Source organism: Danio rerio, chromosome 25, assembly GCF_049306965.1.
Source record: "Danio rerio strain Tuebingen ecotype United States chromosome 25, GRCz12tu, whole genome shotgun sequence".
NCBI lineage: Eukaryota > Metazoa > Chordata > Actinopteri > Cypriniformes > Danionidae > Danio > Danio rerio.
The window spans coordinates 26,250,296-26,273,511 of NC_133200.1; the positions used below are offsets into that span (position 1 = coordinate 26,250,296).

Here is a 23,216-nt window from a genome sequence, read left to right on the forward strand (position 1 = left end):
CAAAAAAACACAAATTGACCACTTAATAGAAAAGCGCTACATATACTACAAATAATAAATGGCTACTACTTTGGAAACAAACCTGATACAGCTGCAATATAACAGGTTTTTCAAAAGATAAATGTGAAAATTAATTCCCTGACCACTGGCGCAAATCAGCAAGTGTGAACTCTGCTGAGTAATGATTGAAGCATACTTTTTTCTTCAATAGCAGGCAAACATTTTGAACTTTGAAGCTGCTTGGTTTCTCTCTAGTTGACTATGAGTAAACGAGATTGATGTGCTTAGCTTTCACGGAGCAAGTGAGGATACGAGCCCTCAGGCTGAAGAGGAACGACGGGTTTATTCTCCATTTCAAAGAGAATTTTTTGCATTGCTGCCTCTCAAAATTTCTGTGATGACATAAACTTCCTTCATCTTAGATGAGCTGAAGATGGAAAACAGGAAATTAGTTTCATTACAACCTCATTTGCTAAGTGTTTAATTCAGTGTTAAAATGCGTTGTTTTATCCAACAATAACATCCTAAGACAACTATTTGTAAGTTACACTGTAAGTAGGTTCTTTATCCAAAAAGTGATATTAAAAATGTTTTGAGTTTGTCAGAAAACCCAATTTAGCCTGAAAGCTAAACTTGTGCCACGACTGTGATATTTTTGTCCAATCAATGTGGGGATTGTTTAGCAAACTTGTCTAAAATGGTAATAAATAAAAGAAATCTTTATGGCACTTTTGTTTGTTGACAATTGTACTGCAGAAATCACACTGCTATGGCATTTAGCTTTCCTCTTTATTCATTAACACAAACAAAAAGGTTGATTTAAAGTACTACAATAGTTGATGTAAAGGTTTTCGGCACATTCGATTTATTTTATTTTTATATTCTTTGTACGAAGTAGCAAAATAATTGGCAATCAAAACATGGCACCTACCATGCAAAAGTCAACTTTTGAAAGCTGTCTGAACAGAAATGTGTGTGGGTATAGCGTGTCACAGCCATACTGGAGTGATTTAAACACAATAAACCACAATAAGATGTTAAAATAGGGTCAAATCACAGTAATTTTGAGACCCAATGCACCTTGACATAGCACTGCAGTTTGTAGATCAATCAGATATTGATTGACAGCTGCACATTACTATGTCTCAGTATTAACACTTATAATCATGTCTACAAGACAAGTGGGATTAAAAGATCTGTTCAAACTGTGATCCAACTGCACTTCAGGAAGGATTTTGTATTTTTATAGTAATTTGGACTATACTTTTTGGGCAACATAACTCAAATCCACTGAAATAACCAGCTGCATAGAGTACACAACTGTAAACGAGGACGCATCGATCAAACAGGAGTCCCGATTTGTGGACATTGGGTTTATTTAGTACTGTAACTTAGCTATAATGGATCTTTATACAGCAGTATATTTACCTATTGGGTGAGCATCCTGTTACATTTGCCATGAGTAGATTAGCCAAAACACACAACATATTAAATGTGTGTGTGTGCACACGCACAAAGAACATTGTAACAAGATTTGTGTGGCTAATTCATATTACTGTGCTATTTTTGACTGTGGATCTCGGTTTCATAATGTCTGCCTTGATGTCTGTCATCTTGCAGTGTTTATCCTGACATCTGACCCTGGTTATCCTACTCTGAAGCAAAATGAGTGGAAAGGGAGAACCAGCTCATTTTCATTTAAAGGTACAGGCACAAAAACAGCTACAACTCCATCTGACCCAAAATATTACATGTTTAACAGGGTAGAATATCTGATCTGATCATTTGATCTGAAACTGTACAGACACTTCTGTAGACACAAAACATCTTGTAAAACAGGTCAAAATTTGAGCACTTTTGTATATACCTTTGTCGGGTAAGAATCTGGTTCAGTGAAATTAGTGTGGATGGATCAACTTAGGTAATACTACACAGTCACAACAAAAAGCAAGCAGGGAAAAGTCTGTGCTGCTAAACAGAAGCACATTTCTGAATGTTAGCATAAACGTTATTTATGACAATATACATTATGTCCTTCTATCCATTTTGTAGCAGCTCTTTGCTTTTACAACACTTTTGAGTGTTACTAAGAGGCACGTGGAGTGGTAAAGGCCTCTGAGAGCACTCATGGGGGTATTATATGAGTGAAGGTGATTATTGAGCTCCCAGCAGCTACTGAGGATGGGGCCAGTCGATTAAAACTCCCAGGCCTTGGCAATAAATCTCAGCTACCCTCAGGGACAATATTAATGAACGTATGGAAACAAGTAGACTCTTTCTAGTTCACCAATTCTTTACTGCTTCTTATTGTGAATTTCTCAAGAGCTAACGGAAATGCAGTTGTCAAGTGTTTTCAGGAGTCTCAATTCAAATTAAAGCAGGTGTAAAATGAAAGTAAGGCTCTTTAAGGCTACGATTTTGCTGCATGGTCATGTAAACATGAGGTTTCATATGGATATACATAATTGTTTTATATGAATACAGTTTTTTTAATATTAATGTGCTATCCATTAATGTATGGAGTGCATGTAGACCCTGCTGGCACCATCCCTACACAATGAAAACCTTGCAATAGTACATTAACAGAAACAGTCTAATATTCCCAAAATGCAATTGCATCTTAACCAAGGCCGGATTAACCAATGGACATTTTGTGCACAGGCCTGTGCGTACTTGGGGCCCCTGCAAGGTAGGAAAAATGCCAGTGTTGGAACGTCTATTTAGGCTAAGTGCAAATAGCGCACCTCTTTGGAATAAGCTATTTGCATGATTTCCACCCATCACTATCTTATCAACAGAGACAACTTAACTAAAGAGCGCAACCAACAATAGTGTGAGTTGCGTAGCTTGTAAAGTGCATAGCAACATGTTTTGATGCGATCTGTCATTAACACAGTTTGAATCCAGCATCTGCTGAATTTGTCCTCCTATTTCTCTCCTTTAAATATCAGATTGGAAATAAATACTTTTAATAGGAAGGAAATAAAAATAAATAAATAAATAAAAATAATGAAAATGTGATGTCACAAGTGCCACATGGGTATTTAATGTTTAGCCTATTTTGTATATGTATAAACAGCATGTAAATAGCTATTTTAAATATTTTAGAAACAGTTCTTTTTCACCTATGTCCATGTTAGTGACATCTTAATGGAATTAATTTTCATTGACAATGTTAGTTGCTCTCTCCAGAACCCTGGTTAGCCTGTAAATCATCATTTGCCACATAACTAGCCCTACATCACCCATATTCTCTTACCTCATGACTTTGTTTGAAGAACATTTAATAGATGGCACATGCCTTAATAAAGGTGCCTCCCTCTCTGTAAAAAGCACCAAGTTGGTTAGACAACTACAGTTGAAGTGAGAATTATTAGCCCCTCCCTTTGATTTATTTTTTTTTCTTTTTTTAAATATTTCCCAAATGATGGATATTTTCACAGTATGTCAGATATTTTTTGTTTTTTTTGTGGAGAAAGTCTTATTTCGTAGACTAATGCTCTTAGATTAAAAGCAGTTTTCATTTTTTAAACACTATTCTAAGGAAAAAATTATTAGCCCCTTTAAGCTGTATTTTTTCCAACACTGTAAAAAGTGCTACACTCACAAAGTTGGTTCTATCTACTTTAAATAATTGCAATCTAGTTAATTTTATTTGTTTTATACCAAAAAAATAAAATTTGCTTCCTCTTTACTTAAAATATATCAGTTTTTATATAACTGTATATTTTAAATAAAACTAATGCAATTTATTTGAGTAGATTTTTGTACGTGGTTATTGTGTAGAATAAATGTTATAAAAGTGAGTTGACACAGACAATTTATTAGAGCAGCTGTCGATGTGGGCAGGTGTTCATAAAACGTGATTTTAATAGTTTGGCGTGACTCCTTTTTCATTGCCCGGGATTTAGCAGGCAGACGCAGCTTCTGCAATGGTCGACATTAACTGCTCCCAGCAGCGGATCTGATTAACACGGTAAGTTGCAAATTTAGCCGAATGATAATTGTAAAGTCATGCAAAACTGCTGTCTTCGCTAGGCAGGTGAGGTTTTAGCTTTGTAAATTGTACTGTAGCCTCAGGTATGTTAACAGTTAGACTGCTCTCACATGGAAAGCTAAGTTGGCTAACGCTAACCAACGCTAGTTTATACTAACGATTAAAAGTGATATTATTGAGAAAAATAGTGAAAGTAGTTTTAAAACACTTAGTAGGTAAAACTAACGTTGCAGAACCGATTAACAAGGTCACTGGTGGGCGGTCGGGGTGTGGGGGTTCAGTTTGTTAGCGCTAACTTAGCTAAAGTTGGCTCACCTAAGTTATAGCAGCACATTAAGGATGGATATTAAATTCAGAAACGTATGCAACAGTTAAGTAGTTTGTGTTTAACGTAAGAGAAAGTATAACTTAAAGTTTGTGTTTTAGAGATTTAGTCCATAAGTTTTTTAATGCTGCATAGTGAATAAATTACAGATTTACAATTTATTTTAACTTAAATTACATTTACTACTGATGTTTACAGAACCATTTAAATTGTATGCACCTCATTCTAAAATGCATGTTCTTGGTCTTTAGATACCAAAGTGATTTTGTTACCTGTGGATCTTCAAACTTCACATCCAGGTAAGAAAAACATTAGATACAATTACAGCTATAATTATTTGCAGGTAAGTAAAACATTGGTAAAATTGCAAACAATAGTGGGCTCCATAGAATTAACTTACATTTGATATCTGAAGATTTTTTTTATGTGTGCAACAGTAAAAACAGTATAAAAATATCCTAATGCAGTTTCTTATTATCTGTCAGTCTTTCAATAAAGCTAACTGATAACACTGAATCACTGAACTGTCATTTGCCAGTGACATTAAATTTGAAGAAAAAGTCAATTAAATGTAGCTTTAGCAAAAATTTAATGTAAACCTTAATGTAATGTGTAAAATGGCAATGTATTTATTTATTTCTTTAATAAAATTTGTATTATGACGTGCAAAGTTTGGTGCAAAATGAAGATGACAATTAAATTATAGAATTTGTATTCTATAATTTTCTTATAGCCGTTTTCAAACAGTTTTAATATCTAAATTAAATACACATTCTTATGCTTTATAAGTTGCCAAAATAGACAAAAAAATGTAATACCTAAATTTTAACAATTCTGTGATTGACAGGAAACCACAATGACATGCACTGTTACACTGAGTAAAATCACAGTTTTCTTTAAAATTTGATAACTAAAAACACCTGGAATAATGTAATTACACAACCTCTATAACCTTTTTTTATTTTTTAAATAAAAGTTAGGTAATTTTAACTAAGGTAATTTTTAACTGATAAACTAAGGTGTTTCATCCATGCATCATTCTCACTGGACTTTTGTAACTTCACTTGTAGTTATTTTCTATTTAGTATTTAGCTATTTAATGTTGTTTGGTAGCAACCACCTGAACTCCTGTTTCTTTTTGTCTCTACCAATAGATTTGTGAGGAATCAGAGGTGCATGCGGCTGCCCACGGGAAAAATTTGCCATCAGCCCAACACAGTTTGGATTATCATAGGACTGTCAGAGGTTTGCCAAACCTATCAAATGCATGATGGCTCCTGTTTGGACTTACCGATGTCCTCGACTTCAAGTATCCATCAAAACTGTATACATTTGAGATATATTAGAGACTCTTTGTGGGACTGGACATTATGCATCCAAAATCTTCATCAAAATATGCAAATCTCCTCACTGAGTTGCCTTGGATGATTTCTCAATAGGATCTGGTATTATTAATGTTTTTATTTATGTATTGTGTACGTGTAGCCACATTAATGGCCTATTTTGAAGTCACTATTAAAAGGAACATTGATTGATATTGAATACATGTTATGGTCTTTAATCCATCTTCCCATTCTTATTTAATTGTTATTGACAGGAAAGTCTGTTTATCTGTGTTTACTAGTGTATATTGTGCTTACAATATAGAAACGCTGATTTATTTTCTGAGGTTACAGCCAGAAGTCAATTAAATTCGTTTTAAATGACATATGCATGGTTAATTTTATTTAGATCATTAAGTTCATAATACTTAATTAAAATGAGTACAGTCAACATATAGCAATGTATAAGTAAGTTAAGTTTAACAAAAAAAGTAAGTTTATCTGATTTGAGTAATTTTAGAAATATTATTTGGCTCAACTTAATTTTATTGCATTTGTTTTAAGCAATGTTTTAGTGTTTAAAATACTTAAAAAAGGCTGGAAGTTGAATCAACCTAAAACGTCCGATGCAACCACTTGCCTCACTTTTTATAAGTTAGATCTAAGTAACATTTTTTACAGTGAATAGTCTACAGAACAAACCATCGTTATAGAAAAACTTGCCTAATTACCCTAACCTACCTAGTTAACCTAATTAATCTAGTTAAGCCTTTAAATATCACATTAGGCTGTATAGAAGTGTCTTAAAAATATCTAGTAAAATATTATTTAATGTCATCATTGCAAAGATAATAAATCAGTTATTAGAACTGAGTTATTGAAACTATTATGTTTAGAAATGTGTTACATTTTTTACTTTTCTTAATATTTTTTTTTTAACGAATTCTGAAATTGGTCAAGCATGGAAATGTAAGTTTTGAAATAAACCACGCTGAGTGGAAATGTAGTGTAATCGTTAACGTAGATTAAAATGAGCAGACAAGCGTTTCGTGTTACCAAACAAAAGAAAAAAAGAGGAGAGGAAGGCATCTTTAATGAGGCATGTTCCATGTATACACACCTTTTTCAAACAGACCCATGATGAGGAGAAGCGTTAGATGAGCAAGCGTTAATCAGGTAAAGGAGGCTAATGGCAGCAGAGACTGGGTTCATTGTGTATTTGAAGAGTAGAGAGACAAACAGAAAAAAGAGAGAGAAACAGGGACAGAAAAAGCCCCTGAAGTGAAGAGAAAGACAGGAGAGAAGAGGTATTGTGTGTGATTTTAGGATACTTTCAGGTTTATAATCAAGTTGACATATGCTGTTTGACGACTTTTCATGACAAGGAGAGTAATGTTAGAAAAACATATAGGGAGAGGAGGAGGGAGGCAGTATGGAATAATTCATAAGTGTCTGTATTATGGAAGACTCAGTTACATCATAGAACTTGATTGGAGAGGCATTATGGGTCCTATCATACACCCGGCGTAATGCTGCACAAGGCATGACACAAATGTTGTTTGCTAGTTTCAGCTTGACGCAAATGTCATTTTGACGTGTTGCACCACGCTGTTCAAATGCATTTGCACTCATATGTGCACCCATAGGCATTCTGGTCTAAAAAAAAAAGGAGGTGTGTTAAGGCACATTGCTGTTGCGTTGCTATTTTGAGGAACTAAAATATACTGTTCAATAGACCAGCTGAGAGGAGGTCTAAAGTCCAGCACAGAACGCGTTAGTTGCCTCACTTACATATTGCTTAATACACACATGATGTACAGCAATAGGTAAATTATTGTTTTTATATAAAATTATTATTTTTATATACAAAAACAAAATTTAAAGGAATAAGATATTACAAAAATTATTATTTTCTACATAAATATAAAAACCCTTGCTTTCATGCCTTCTTCATCTCGGTGGGCTTTTTCAGTTTACTCATGACACTTTGCTTTTGTATAATATATAATATTGCATAATATCATTATTAACAGCGTTGTTTATTATATGCACCGGTACCTTTGTAACCGGTGTGTACCGGATCAAATCAGCATATGAATTTTGGTGGCTAATTTCGGTGCCACTAGTGCTGCGAGAAGGACGTTAGAAGCATCAAAGGGGGGCATCATAGGCATCTCTAAACATTTCATTCTAAACAACGTTAAGAAATACAGACAGGCGATGTCAGACATTTGTAAATGTCGCTAGGGAATGGACGCACTCAAAATATACCAGGGCTTAAATTGACGGACTTAAATTCAAATATAACATCAAATATAATTTCCTCAGTTTTTTTTTTTCACATTCACAATTAGATGGTGAACACCACACCACTCTATAAACTGATTCACTTCAGAGTGGTACATCAGGTGTCTTGATCTTTGTATAACAAAGTAAAATTATAATTACAATATGGTTGTTTTTGTTAGTATAGTGTATGATGTGCCGGGTGCTTCTGGAGAACTCACACACCCTTGAGGTATTCCTGTACTTATATTATGAGAGTCAGAGATTGTCTTATTTACCTTTTGTCTCCAGCTCATTAAAAAAGTAAAAGAAAAAAAAAATTTAACAGCATACAGGTTTACATCCATCTGTTTAATTGTCTCCAATAATGCAAAAGATAGCAAAATATTAAACGCTGAACTAAAATCATTTAAAATAAGAAGTGTTTATGTGTCTTTAGGTTATCTAGATGCTTATAAATTAAGTGAATGACACAGCCTACACTGCAAAAATAGCATTACTTATTTTAGTTAAATAATTTTATAGGCGGAATTTAAACAAACAAATTAATTTTAGTAATGTTCAACTTGATCATTTGATTAAACTCAGCTTATGAAAATTTTTGCAACAATTTGCAATGAACAATTTTTTAAGTGTACAGAGTCTTTTGTACTCCTATCCCGTTCATACACAGATTGCCTGGGATCTAGTTTTGGGGATGAAACATTTTTCAATATGGACACAATGTACTTTTCAAAACATTTCATTACAGTTGATGCCATAAAATGTAGACAGTGCGATTTCCAATATCATTGTTCTTAGAAAGATGAGACTTTTTCTGGGACTATGTGATGGCAAATAGAGGTGCACATGTAGTGCCTACTATACAAGACTTTGGGGGCAGTGCTATTATCTGGTGACTCTGCAGTTGCTGATTATCCGAATATACTTAATGACCAGGAGCCTCATGTATCAACGCTGCGTAGACACAAAAACTTTTACGTGCGCCAGATTTCACGCTCACGTTTGGATTTACTAACGATGAAATGAATGACGAATTTGCATATGTGAATCAGAAACATTTCCATTCAATAAATGTGCAAATATTATGTGATGCTCAAATGCGCTTAACATAATACACACACTTTTTAATGATTCTACTTCTCTTCCTCGCGATGAATAGTAGGCAAAATCTGATATGTAGCGGGGGGGGGGAAAAAAGAATGAGTTCATCAGACGAACAGAGTTCATGATCGGACGTTTCAAAACATGTTGCCATGCACTTTACAAGCTACGACACTCACGCAGCTAGAGATACTATAAAAATTTTTACCTTTTGATTCACTCATAGTGCGATGTTCAGACCCAACTGCGTTAACCGCGCCAGCTAAACTCAATTTTTTCTTTTGTTATAAATTCCGGAGGACAAAATTGCAAATAACACAGTTTTTCTCCGATCTGTCTCTGAAAAGACCAACTCCAATTCACATTCTGTTTAAAGTTTCTCTTTTTGCCATTGCTTTTTCAATAGTTTTTGCCAAAGTAGAGTCATTAGCATATTCATACGGGGGAGGAGGCAGGGAGGGGTTTTGCGCTTGTGCACATGCGCTCAGTTTCACGTTAGTTCGGATGTACAAAGAGAATATGCGTGGGATTCTGCATACACATTGTTTCATACGTCTGAATTTTTTACTGCGTATACACATTTACAGCTTTGTGCGTAAGCAATGTTTTAGTAAGAATTCAACACAAGTCCTTGTACATGAGACCCCAGGTTTTTCCCTGACGACACGGGCATATTCTGAAACAAAACAGCAATGACAGTATTCATTGGGATCAAATTGTGAAAGAGTGGTTCAGGGGCATGACACTTTTTTTTTTTTCACACATGGCTTGGTCACCACTGAGTACAGACTTTAATCTTATTGAGAATCTGGAGAAATCTGGATGTGCTGGAGAAAACTTAGTAGTCTTAGTTAGGCATTGTATTATAATCGATTTAGAGTTTACTTCAGTTTAGAAAAAAGTCAAGGTGTTAAAACCAATAAAATGTTCTGTTATATTGTTCCTAAGGTATTCAGATGACATCAGAATTATTAGCCCCCCTGTTTATTTTTTGCCCCTATTTCTGTTTAACAGAGAGAAGATTTTTTTCAACACATTTCTAAACATAATAGTTTTAATAAGTCATTTCTAATAACTGATTTATTTTATCTTTGCCATGATGACAGAAAATAATTTTTTTACTAGATATTTTTCAAGACACATCTATCCAGCTTAAAGTTATATTTAAAGGCTTAACTAGGTCGATTAGGTTAACTAGACAGGTTAAAGTAATTAGGCAAGTTATTGTATAATGATGGTTTGTTCTGTAGACTATCAAAAAAAAAAAAAATTAGCTTAAAGAGGCTAATAATTTTGTCCCTAAAATGGTTTTTAAAAAATTTAAAACTGCATTTATTCTAGCCGAAATAAAACAAATAAGACTCTCTCCATAAAAAAAAAATATTATTCGATATTCTGTGAATATTTACTTGCTCTGTTAAACATCATTTAGGAAATATTTACAATAAAAAAGAAAAAAAAAATCAAAGGGAGGCTAATAATTATGACTTCAACTATATGTACTTTTTTTATGTGTTTAAGTTTTGTGAAAAAATCTGTGTTTTTGAAACTAATTGGAAATAGACAATTGTCATTTATTTATTTTAATTAACTGCCAGACATGTTTGTTTACTGTTCCAAAATATTATAAATGTGTCCTAAAATAAAATATATAGTGTTCAATAGGGGGCAAAATGTTTATTTTTCTAATACATTTTAAAAAGAACTTATTTTAAAGCAGTAATCGCAACCGTAAAACCATGATATTTTTATCCAAGGTTATCATGCCGTCAGAAACTTATACCAGCCCATGTCTAGTCTTAGTGTAGTGGTCAGAATCCCCCATCATAACTATAAGATCTTGTTTAAAATGACTGCAACTCTGGAATGGAAAAGATCTTAAATTAATTGCTGCATTCAAGCACTGCATGAAATTTATATTTTAAGTAAACAGCTACATGTAAAAATCTCACGCTTAAGTTTTGAATATTTGGAAATCTTTCAAGCAATAAAAGCTTAATAACCTAACATTGCTGCTAATTTTAATTTCCAAATGTCTGGTATTTATAACCAAACTGCTAACTGAGCAAACAGATTTCGCATGCAATTACTGCTTTTCCATAAAAACCACCATTAGATATTCTCTGCTACACATAAATGGCCCTTTTTACACAAAGACTCTAAAAACATTTCAACTGTTGGTTACATTTTATGGTCTGGATGCAGTGTAATTTGAAGAGGATGAGTCACTAAGCCCTGTGACTATATGTGTGCGTCTGGGAGAATGTAGCATTAACACTGACAGTAGTGTTTTCTCATTTAATGAGGCCGGCCCATCTAATAGCCAGTAAAGACTCATTGTGCAAGACAGAAACACATTGCCCTACACACATTAAAATGCTTAGTTTCTTGTTTTCTGTCATGTTGTTGCCATTATGGTATAATTGTTGCCACAACTTATTAAACTGCACGCAAGTCAAGTTTGTCAAGAGATTGTGTGGCTTAACCCCCAACCCCCACCTCCCCTCATTTTTTTATGAGCATTAAAAACCACATGAACTGGAAGTTGCTACGGAGTTTCAATTTCTGTAGAATGATATATTTCCAACTGAAACTGCATATTGAGAAAGGGGTGGGGTTTTATTTTTGCCCTCCTCTCTTATTTCACTTGCAACAAACTAGCGGTTTGCCGTTGTCCTGCTGAGTTTAGCTCAAACTTGCTACAACACATCTGCCAAGAAGTTTCTAGTATACCGGAGTACGAAATTGCCTACTACTCAGTAGGTTATGCATTTAAATTTAAATGTACTACTCTGCAATTAAAAAAGATCCGTTGTGCACTTCAGATATTTGCCGGAAGTAGTAGATCATCAAGTACTGTTTTTCAAATTCTATGAATTCAGGCATACTACTCTTCTCGCATACTGTTTTTAGCGTACTATCCGCTTGTTAAGTGATGACATGTCAGTGACGTATGTAATACTGTTTCCAGATCCAAGCCGCCACTCATTTGAGTTGAGAAATTATTTGTTTATGATCACTTTTAATTATTTTTACACATTAAATTTAATTTTATATAAAGTCATAGTGTACACAACAATCTCTGGGCTTGCTGCATCACAAATACCAAAATTTTAACAATTTATAAAAAAAATAAATCACTTTCTGGCCATCGGATATTAGGCATGGACATATATATTGTAATCGTGATTTTCGAAGTATTAAATAGCTTTGTAAACGTTTATAATTACCATTTCATGAGTCTTTCCATGCAGTTGAATAGAGCGCTTGGACCCGGAAGCCGCTTCACGAGACATCACACTTAACAAGCGGATACAATATGAAAGTATGTGATTTAGGACACGTCTTATATCTAGTAAGAACTTGATAAGCTGGTTCAGGTGTGTTTAATTTCCGTTGAAGCTAAACTCTTCAGGACACCAGCACTCCAGAACTGAGTTTGGACACCCCTGGCCCAAGCAATCAAACTGGCATCATCAAAGAGGAACTGCTGTTCCAAAGCAGAAATAAATGGCCAGATTTTATTTTTATTTTTTATTTTTTAACAGTAGATTAACTTGCACAGAGATATATATTTATTTATTTTTTTTATTTATTTTTTTTTAGTTTTTTTGCACTAGGATTGGGAAACAAAAACCTGATCGGACATCCCTATAGTTTTTTTGTTTTGTCATTTTATGAGCATGTCTGCAAAAAAAAAAAAAAAAAAAAACTCTAATTTTAAAAATAAAAAACACCCAAAACGCACATGCTTTCAAAATTCATAAGGGGTGCCATACTATAACAGAAGGGAACTTACACAGAAAGTAAGAGAGAGAGAGAGAGGTTGTAGTAATTGAATGTTATTATGTGGGAGAGGTCTGAGCACCCTACTGAGAGAATCCCATTAGTGGTCAGCGAGATTTAATCGCCATGTATGAAATAATTTAAAAGCTAATTGAATTGCTCTATTCCACTCAGCTAAGGGTGATTCTGCGATCACGAGTGGACTGTGACACACAGGAGCAGAAAAACTTTAAGAAATGCACCATGAAGCAAAAATAACATATGTACACAAAACACATGGGCATGTTGTTCGCCTTTGCAGAAGTTCCCATGGCAACTCATGTCACACATTAGTGAGAGACAGTGATGTCACAAAATGGTGTTACTCATCAGCGTGCATGTTGTTCATGCAACTGCTACAATTTAATCTATGAAAGTGTTTCTGTCTAAATTGCTTTGAAATAATATGCAGCTCATCATTTTCAGAAATGTATCCATAATCCTCCATGTTCAATTTTTTACAAAAAAAAACCATATTTGATAATTTCTTTAAAAAAAATACTGGGTAGGTACAGAATAGCAACAAAATTGCATTCTACAGTAGTATTGTTATAGCTGGCATTATTATGCAGAATGTAAATCTGTAGTTTCGCCAAAGCTGACCTACAGTACTTCCCAAATTAGTATTTCCCAAAACATGCAGTATACAAAAGATGACATTTGACTCAATACTATATTACGCACTGCTACTGATTTTACTTCTCATTTGTCACACACAAAATTATGAACTTCAATAATTATCAGTTAAATCAAACAGTCAAACAACATTTTTTATTTACATTTAATTTATTTTTTATTATTTAAACTGCCAAAGGCTTACACGAAACATTTGATTTAAAAAGCAAAACGGTAATAATGTCACTGTTTAAAAGGTTTGCATGAAACAATAACTACCGTTTCAGTTACAGAGCAGAGACCTGGGATAGCAGTCATGTGGGGGTTATCTCAAACTACACTACAAAAATAACAGTTATAGAGGTGTTTATTTCTTTTAAATGCTGTTGTTTATCTTAAAAGGCAGATTTTCAACAAATATTTATGATGAATTCATAGGTGTATCTATATAAAACTGGCAAAACCTTTTTTTTTATTATTATTAAAAACCTAGTCTAAGAGGTATGGTATCTCTTCAGCCAATTTATTGAACAGCTAGTATCTCTAAATGCTGAAAATTAGATACATAGATTTAGGCTCAATCCCAGTTCTATTTTTGTACCGCTGCCCCTTCCCCTTAGCCCTTACAACAGAGGGTTACAGGGAAGGGCTTCAAAATTTACCCCTAGGAATTGGGACAGCACTACAGCACTTGCACACGTCATTGACACGTATTCAAGTGTCAATGTTGTGGGACTACAATACAGGAGTTATGATTATGGATTATAGATTTTTTAGCGGGGGCTAAGGAGTAGAATTGGGATTGGGACTTAGACTTACAGTAGCTAAAAAGATTAAACGTTTTATTTAAAAAAAAGAAAAGTGGAGATAAGGAAATGACTAAACAATGGCTTCTTGTTCTCAGTCAGTGGCTTTATTACAGATGCGGAACATTTCAGTAATGAATTTCAAATTATTTCATATCAACCAAACCTCAAGCAAGTGTATCACTGAATGCAATACTATTGTTCTTCCCTTTTAGCACAGATCTCTATTTTGCTGTTCTGCTTCTGTTTTTGTTTATACTGAAAAAAAGATTGTATTAAATTTGTAATTCAAAAATGTATAATTCACTAGCTTAAAAAAAACATCATATGTATGAATATATATTCAATTGTTTATGTAAATTTATTTAAAATAGTTAGAATTTTGAGCAAATATACAGTAAAATCAGAGTTGATTTATCAGGGCTCGCCACAGGAATGAACTGTCAATAACTCTGGCATATTTTTATATGGCTGAATTCCCTTCCATCTGCACTATTAAAATGTGTTTTAAATGTAAACATTTTTTCATCAGCCATTACTGCAATTAATTACTTTTATGTCATATAATGCTTTAATTTGCTGCTCAAGAAACATTTCTATTTTTTCCCCCCGCATCGCTCAATGTTTTTATCATGGGTATTTTTTTTTTTTCTTGAGTGAGCTCAAAAGAATAGTTTTTCTTTAAAATATAAATATTTTATAGAATTTTAAATGTGTTTTTTTTCTAAATAAAAGTACTCATTCATTTTTTATATTCTAACTTACCACAACAATAAAGTGGATGACTATTGAAGCAAGTGGACATTTTGTCTTATTAGTGGAACAGAAAGGGTTTGTTGCAAAAGTATGTTTACATAGCATCAAGCTATGGTGAGTGCTTCAGAATCCATCAAAACAGCAATTCAAGAACAACTAGTGTTAAATGGCACCAAGTTTGATGATGTAGTTTATCGAATTTACTTGACAATGTGTCGTGGATGTAAACAGAGAGGCAGCACAGATGTGTATCAGTGTAACAATCGACGGGAGACCAAGAAAACAGAAAATCTCTCATAGCGCTTGGAATTGAAGGAAAATTGAGCGTAGCAGCCCCATCATTCGGTGACAATTTCAGGGCTTTTGCACTTGTCAAAAACCTGACGACAAAACAGCAGCCTCTGATACGCTGGGTTACACCCCAAACAGAGCTCAATAAACCTGGCCAACAGACCTGCTGCATAAAACAAGAAAGTAAACTTAAATAGACATTGTGCCTAAAAATCAAAAATCTAATCACTCAAACTATAGTCATTTATTTCTTTGGTAGAATCGAGCAAATTTATGGAAATATTAGGAGCTTGACACACCAGTTCACATTTTCTTTTAAGGTTGATTTGCTTGCTTTATGAGGCACTGCCATGTAAATTATCTTGACAAATTGTCCAGTCAACATTTCATAAGTATCATTCAGGAAAAAACAAAACAAAAAAAAAAACTGTTCTTTGTAGTTGATGAAAGCAAGTCACATAACTTTTTCATTTCAGTTTTCAACAAAACCACGCAGCAAACTCTAAATATCTATACTTGATTCATTCATTTTCCTTTGGCTTAGTCCCTTGTTTATCGAAGGTCACCACAGTGGAATGAACTGCAACTATTCCGGCATATGTTTTACACAGTGGATGCCCTTCAAGCCACAACCCAGTACTATAAACACCCTTACACTCTCGCATTCACACACTCATAAACTATGGCCGATTTGATTTATCAATAGCCTCACTATAGTACATCTCTTTGGATTGTGGGGGAAATAGGAGCACCCAGAGGAAACTCACATGATCATGAGGTGAACGTGCAAACTCCACTCAGAAATGGCAACTGACCAAGCTAGGATTCAAACCAGCGACCTTCTTGCTGTAAGGCAACAGTACAAATATCTATCATCTACTCAAAAACATATTATTTTAATAATACAGCATACACACCTGAATGTGCTCATAACTCACACATGCATACACCGTTTAATACTGGTAAACAACATTTGGTTAACTTCACTCAAGTCTAGCAGCTATACAGCAAGCATTCTACCAAAATAAAAACTGCAAAATTAAACCAAGCAAGCACTGTTGCTATAAAATCAACAACCAACAGCTCTGGGCTGTGATGGTTTATTTGAATCCTTTGCAGTGTTACAACTTTCTCAAAAGCCACAAACTTTCAGAATGTCTACTCTAATTAACAGCAACTTAATAAAAAAATATTCAAATTTTGCACACTAAAATGCTTGAAAAAAAAATGAAAATATGAAGCATGCACTTTTTTGTTATACTGGCCCAAAACACTGCAATTTCTCTATTAAATTGGAAGAGCTTTTACCAGCTCAGAGGTCAATGAGAAGGAGAATAAACACCTTAATTGCTTTATTGTGCCAAGTTAATGTGCCTAGAAACTGTTAAAAATGACAATGTCAACAGAACAGAACGGAATGAGAAATGAAGTCATCCTGTTTCTGTCCAACCACACACAAAGCCAAAAACAGTTGCACATAAAATCAGCTGATACAAATATTGACAATGAAAAAGCACTTGACATGTTTTGATTCTAATTAAATTATAGATTAGATTACTTAATTGAATTATTTGTTCCAGATATTACAAATTATATATATTAATATCCTGAATAACTGAAGTTGTCTTGTGGAGCAATTTCAATTAAACCTAAATATACAAAATGCATCCTGAACAAATCTGGACAAGATACAGATGAAGTCAGAATTATTAGCCCTGCTTAATTATTACTTTCAACATAGGAAAAAAAATTATGGAAATACTTAATTTCTTAAAAATAATTTCTCTGTTAAACTTAATTTGGGAAATATGTGAAAAAGAAAAGAAAATTAATGTGAGGGCTAATAATTTTGACTTCAACTGTAAGTGTAATTCATCTTCCGTAAACCTAACTGCAACCCCACTGCCTGTGTTAGATCAGCGAAGTGAAGTGGAAATACACAACTTGTAATGTAATGTGTCATTGTAGCAAAATCACACTGTTCCACCCCCCACAATTTCACAACAGCACCAAATATACAGTTATATGTTATTGTTTGTGCAATTAAAGTAGATGCTTAAGTTAAAATAAGCCACTAACATAACCCTATACCATAATGTTAAAACAGACTGCAATACTCCAAAGAAATTCACTCCATTACACAATAATTAAACAAAGTACTTTTCATTAGAAAAGGCTAAAAAGACACAGGAGCAATATCACACAAGTAGTAGCGTGATATGGCTATATAATCAACACTGGTGGGATGCATGCAATGCTTTAGTGTCCCACCAGTAACGATATACAGTCATATTGTACTGCTATGAGTGATATTGATTTTATCAAGAGTTTGACAGCGTAATCGCGTACATAAAGTAAATCAAACACGAAGAGCCTCAAAAATCCTTTTGAATTAAAAAACTACTTTCTTCCACCATTCATTCATATCTGTAGCTGACCTCAGAACAGCAGAAATCGTTGCTACTTCACAAATGTCACTTTAGAGCTAGTATTTGAGTGATTCTCTAGCGTAATGCCTAAAGTAATGACAAGACAGCTGATTTGCTCACATTTTACATAAAATGCCATCAGTTTAAGGACATTTCCCAGTATTTCCCTGTTGCAATTGGGATATCACTACCAGATTACTATGGTATAAATGCAGCACTACAGCATACAAAAGAGAGAGATCGACTTAGAATGACACTTACCTGTTTTATAATGATTTATTCAGATGTAATTCGAAAATAAGCTAAGGGCTTATTATGCAGTTTTGTCACCATTTTCTGGCAGAGCGGCAACCATCTTTGCTCTGCTCAGTATGACAGGCTAATGCTGACGTGCTGTATCTCCAAAATTATTAATTTTTAAAATTGCCACTATCCTTATATAATAAACTGCATAGTTGCATACTAAACAAGTACATCCTCGCCTAAAAAAAGCCTCAAAAGTACTTCATGTTGTACAACAGCTGCAATATTTGTCAAACTGTAATTAGTTTATTGGTCCTACTGTCACCATGTGGACGGAGTAAAACAGAAGGGTAAGGAGGCTATACGAGTGCTGTTATTGCAGAATATCACACAGCTATCAGCCAATCAGATTCGAGAACCAGGCAGAACTGTTGTATAAACTCAAATATGCAGCTTTATTCCTAGTTCCAACTGCCTCCTTTTATTTTAGTTTGTCACTGTTATGCATGGTTCAACAAGTCCACGTGAAAGACTGAGTGAGCCAGAGACTTAACATGAGGGATTACAAACACACGTGTGTTTGTGTCGGATCCTAATCACATAATGAATATGGCAATGTGCAGGATGCCTTGATCAGCCAAGGCCTTCCACTTTACACTATAAATAACAGCTAACAGATACAGCTTGCATGAGGAAGTGAAAAATCACTGATGATTTGTCTTCAAATTCTTAGATAATACCTGTAAAGTGAGTTGATTATTACTAAGCTGTAGCATTAAACATGATTGCAAACGTCCAACAAGCATCATGCAGATATGATGATGTGGTAGACATGGAGAGTTTATTTAAGCTGTTGCCTGAAGACAAACAGACTTTGGTTTACAGCAGCTGAAAGACACTTGGACAGCTTTTTGAATGTACAAAATATCGGCAATAAGATTCCATTAGTTAGTTAAAATAAAGTAAAACAATTGCAATATATTAGTAAATAAATATTGGTTTATAAAATGCTGTTCAGTGTTTATTAATTAAATAAATTACTCTAGCAAAGACTTTTTTTTTTTTAGTTTTCATGGTTAGTTCATGTTAATTTATTATTTATTGTGAAATATCATCAGTGTCATGAGCCAATTCCATAATGTTTTTAAATAAACTACGTCAACATGTTTTTGGTTAACATACAGTATGTTGTTAGTTCTCCCTAAATTCAAAGAGTGAGAATCAAATGCTTTTTGTCTTCATTTTCTGCATTTTATCTTTTGTCGAGGTGCTTGTGCAGAGCTATTCATAAACTTTTACATGTGCCTAAATTATCTAGCAATAAATTAAAATGAGAAAAATTCTGTCTTTACATTAACTTGACTTCAGTCTGTTTTCACAATTGTAATGATCAAAAAATAACTTCTTTTTTTTTTACTTTTGTGAATATTACTGGCAGAATATCTTTACCCAGAACACCACTGATAAAACCGCCATGGTTCGTGTTTAAGCAAACAGCCTGCTCTGTGTATTGCAAGATTTTAATTTCAGCTAATATCCAGCAGTCAACCTAAAATTCAATACAGTCATTATACGAAAAGCATCAACTAAAGTTCTTCTGGAGAAAGGGTCAAAGAAAAAAAAATATCCAGCATTGTACAATTTGGGGATGGCAAACAGGCCTAAACTGCAATGAAGTGTTGCATCACTTTCCTTGTGCAGTTGTATGGTTCCTGCTGCCCCGCCAGATTGTGCTCCTCTTCCGGCTCGCATAATTAGGATGTGACAAAGTAAATTGTATGCCAAATTATCCAAAAAAATTATATATATTTTGTAATGTATAAAAATGTGGTATAGAATAAACATTTAGTGTTAGATAGATAGATAGATAGATAGATAGATAGATAGATAGATAGATAGATAGATAGATAGATAGATAGATAGATAGATAGATAGATAGATAGATAGATAGATAGATAGAAAGAAAGAAAGAAAGAAAGAAAGAAAGAAAGAAAGAAAGAAAGAAAGAAAGAAAGAAAGTTGAGGAAGTACTTTTGTGAATTTCTATACTGAACACTTTCATATGAATCACAGCAATACTATTCCAGCTATTCTTAGAAAAGTTCAAGCTATTGGGCAGTTAGTGATTAGCGTGTATGCATAAATGCATCAATGCATGTTCTAAAACTCAGGTAGACAAGTTCAAAAGGACACATCCACGCTCCAGGGCTGCAACAACCAAGCTGAAGGTTGCAGAGGCTATTTGGTTTAATCTTACTGAACACGGAAACGAATCAATGACAGATGCATCCACCTGTCCGTCATGCAAAACAGTATAACCAACAAACAATATCAACTGGACTCATATCAACTGACTTCTCTTACTTGGAGATTATAATCCAATGGCAAAAGCAATGCATATTACAGTCAAAATGCCTTAAAGCACAAACCTGTCTGTCCTTTCCCGAGGGTCTTTTCTAAGCGGTATGGTCCCACGTAATTGGCATGAGGGGTAGTGCTATTTTCTTTCCCAGACAATGACATGTTTCCCGTCTAAACACACTTCACGCGGCGTTGCAGTTCTTGGGATACAGCAATCCTCTTAATTCTGCGCTGCACCGGAGGACGCGCTTTACTCCAATTTAACGATGCCTCTATCTTTTTTTTCCAGTCCGTATCAGCCAGATAGTCTGTGGTTTAAGTGGGAAAAGGGGTTATTTTAATATGTCCTGTTCCTTCCTTTTTACGGGCTGAACCGGGTGCTTTAAAATCCGACTGGCATTGCGGAGACCTGCACAGCTCGCGTCCGCCTGTGCAGTTTGCTCTCTGTTGAATAGCCGGTCTGCGAATCCACCAACGCTACTACGGTGAAGGCACACTTGTTAATATTCAAAAGCTAAGCTTTCGCCATTGGATAGTCACTAAACGACGTCAGCAAGGTTAAAATGCCCTTTTTTAAATTAGAAATCAACAAACACAGCTATTTTGAATAAATGGGTTGCTTGGCTTCTTTAATGTATGTATATATATATATATATATATATATATATATATATATATATATATATATATATATATATATATATATATATATATATATATATATATATATATATATATAAAAGATTAATTAATTAATAAGCATTACATTATTAACTTTAAAAAAAATTACTTTTTTGGAAGTGTAAAAAATATTTATTATTATTTTAATTCTTTATTAATAATCAAATAATTTAAATAAACAAATAACCAAATCTGTGAAAATAAAGTGAAAAGAAACAGAAAATGTCAATTTGCAAGACCCTTAAGGACCCTTTAAAATGGTATTTAACATATTTTTTTGTTTTTGTTTATTAATTGCTAATGCTGTTTTTTGTCATTCACATGTGCTCAGTTTTTTTTTTTAAGCATAAAGTCTATGCATATGACGTATGCAGCTGACATGACAACCTTCAAACATGTACTGTCTGTTTATGTTTCAACATTGAAACAACATTGATACAAAAAAAAAAGCTGAACAGTAAAAAAAAGACAAACCCTTATAATTGGAGTTTGAAACACTTTGTCATAGTAGGATTATAACTTTTGGTTGCAAAGCTTATTTTTGAGAGAATTTCTTAAAGAATGTTAAAGTTTGTTTACATTATATTTATGAAATATTTGACTATTTATTATTATATGTTTTTGTCTGGTATTATCTCATTAGTGAAACAGGTAGCCTATTTCAATTGCCTAAATTTCAGTGCTGTAAATTTGCTGAGTAGAGTGTGCTGGCCACAAGTTTCATTTTACAACCTACTGATTTCAGACCTGCGCACAGGCATGAGCAGGTGCTGGAAGTGCAGCACCAAATGAGACGCATCCCTAACTGTGACAGAACCTATCTTTGAAAAACCCACTGCAGTGCCAGGGGTCATTTAATTGCTCACACTTACATTTACAGTTGAAGTCAGATTTATTAGCCCCCTTTGATTTTTTTCTTTCTTTCTTTTTTAAATATTTCCCAAATTATGTTTGACAAAGCAATAAAATTTTCACAGTATAAATTATGATATTTTCACTTCTGGAGAAATTCTTATTTGTTTTATCTCAGCTAAAAAGTCGTTTTTAATTTTTTAAAAAACAGTTTAAGTTCAATATTATTAGCCCCTTTAAGCTACAATTTTTTTTGATTGTCTACAGAACAAACCGTCATTATACAATAACTTGCCTAATTACCCTAACCTGCCTAGTTAACCTTATTAACCTAGTTAAGCCTTTAAATGTCACTTTAAGCTGTTTAGAAGTGTCTCGAAAAAAATCTAGTAAAATATTATGTGCTGTCATCATGACAAAGATAAAATAAATCAGTTATTAGAAATGAGTTATTACAACTATTTTGTTTAGAAAAGTGTTTAAAAAATCTTCTCTCCGTTAAACAGAAATTGTGGGAAAAAAACTGGGGGGCTAATAAATCTGACTTCAACTGTACATCCTGTGAGTTACATTAAAGCATGTGTTGTAAAAAACTAAATCTGACACACACTATCAGCAGTTATGTCTGAAACTAAATATCAGGAACAAAAACTAAAACAATCCTAAAATTTGTCTTCAAGTGAGAACTTGAAGTTCCTAGGAAGATCTGAAATTTAGGTCTACATTACATCGTTTAGGGCTACAAAACAATGTTTTGAACAGACTTAATTACATTTAATTATGAACTTGCTTTGCATTAAGAAGTGTTCTAAAAATGCACATTTATATATCTAGAATGATCTCATATATGTAAGTAAACATGGATGTGCACTCAAAAGTTACTTACAGTAAATGTCTTTTCACCAAGGTGAACTTCCTTGAACAACATTATATATATATATATATATATATATATATATATATATATATATATATATATATATATATATATATATATATATATATATATATATATATTAATTTATTAATATAGATAAAAACTCTGAAGCAGTTATTTTAGTTGGCAACTGAAAAAAAACGTTTAAGATGAATTACTATCTACTATATGATTAATTTTCTTTGTGTATGCATGTGTGTGTAAACTAAACCAAACCTTTAGCCCAAAGACTTTAAGTTCCAAAAAGGACATAAAAGAAGAAATGAAAGTGTTTATGTGAAAGAAATCCTGCTCCAATATCAACAAAGGAGGTTTACCCAGTACAAATGTAACATAACAGTCATCTATAAAGAAAACCTCAAACCCCTATTAACAAGTTATTTGTG

General features: G+C 33.6%; 1 protein-coding gene and 1 long non-coding RNA gene across 16 annotated transcripts in view; one reads left to right on the forward strand and one right to left on the reverse strand.

Annotated features, from left to right (window-relative positions):
* brsk2a (BR serine/threonine kinase 2a) overlaps nt 1-20,839 on the reverse strand; it is a 324,106-nt gene extending 303,267 nt beyond the window's left edge. For all 15 annotated transcript variants that reach the window (XR_012400417.1, XR_012400416.1, XM_073943185.1 and 12 more), the window contains exon 1: nt 20,429-20,839. Coding sequence is in view for 13 of the 15 variants with exons in the window: in XM_073943185.1 (XP_073799286.1) it covers nt 20,429-20,522 (94 nt within the window). In the remaining 2 variants the exon portion in view is untranslated. The remainder of the gene's footprint in view (nt 1-20,428) is intronic.
* On the forward strand, nt 305-12,628 carry LOC141380971 (uncharacterized). The gene is made up of 3 exons (XR_012400424.1): nt 305-3,587; nt 6,333-6,598; nt 10,251-12,628. It is a non-coding gene; the product is annotated as an uncharacterized lncRNA (long non-coding RNA).
* Nucleotides 20,840-23,216: the final 2,377 nt, after the last annotated feature.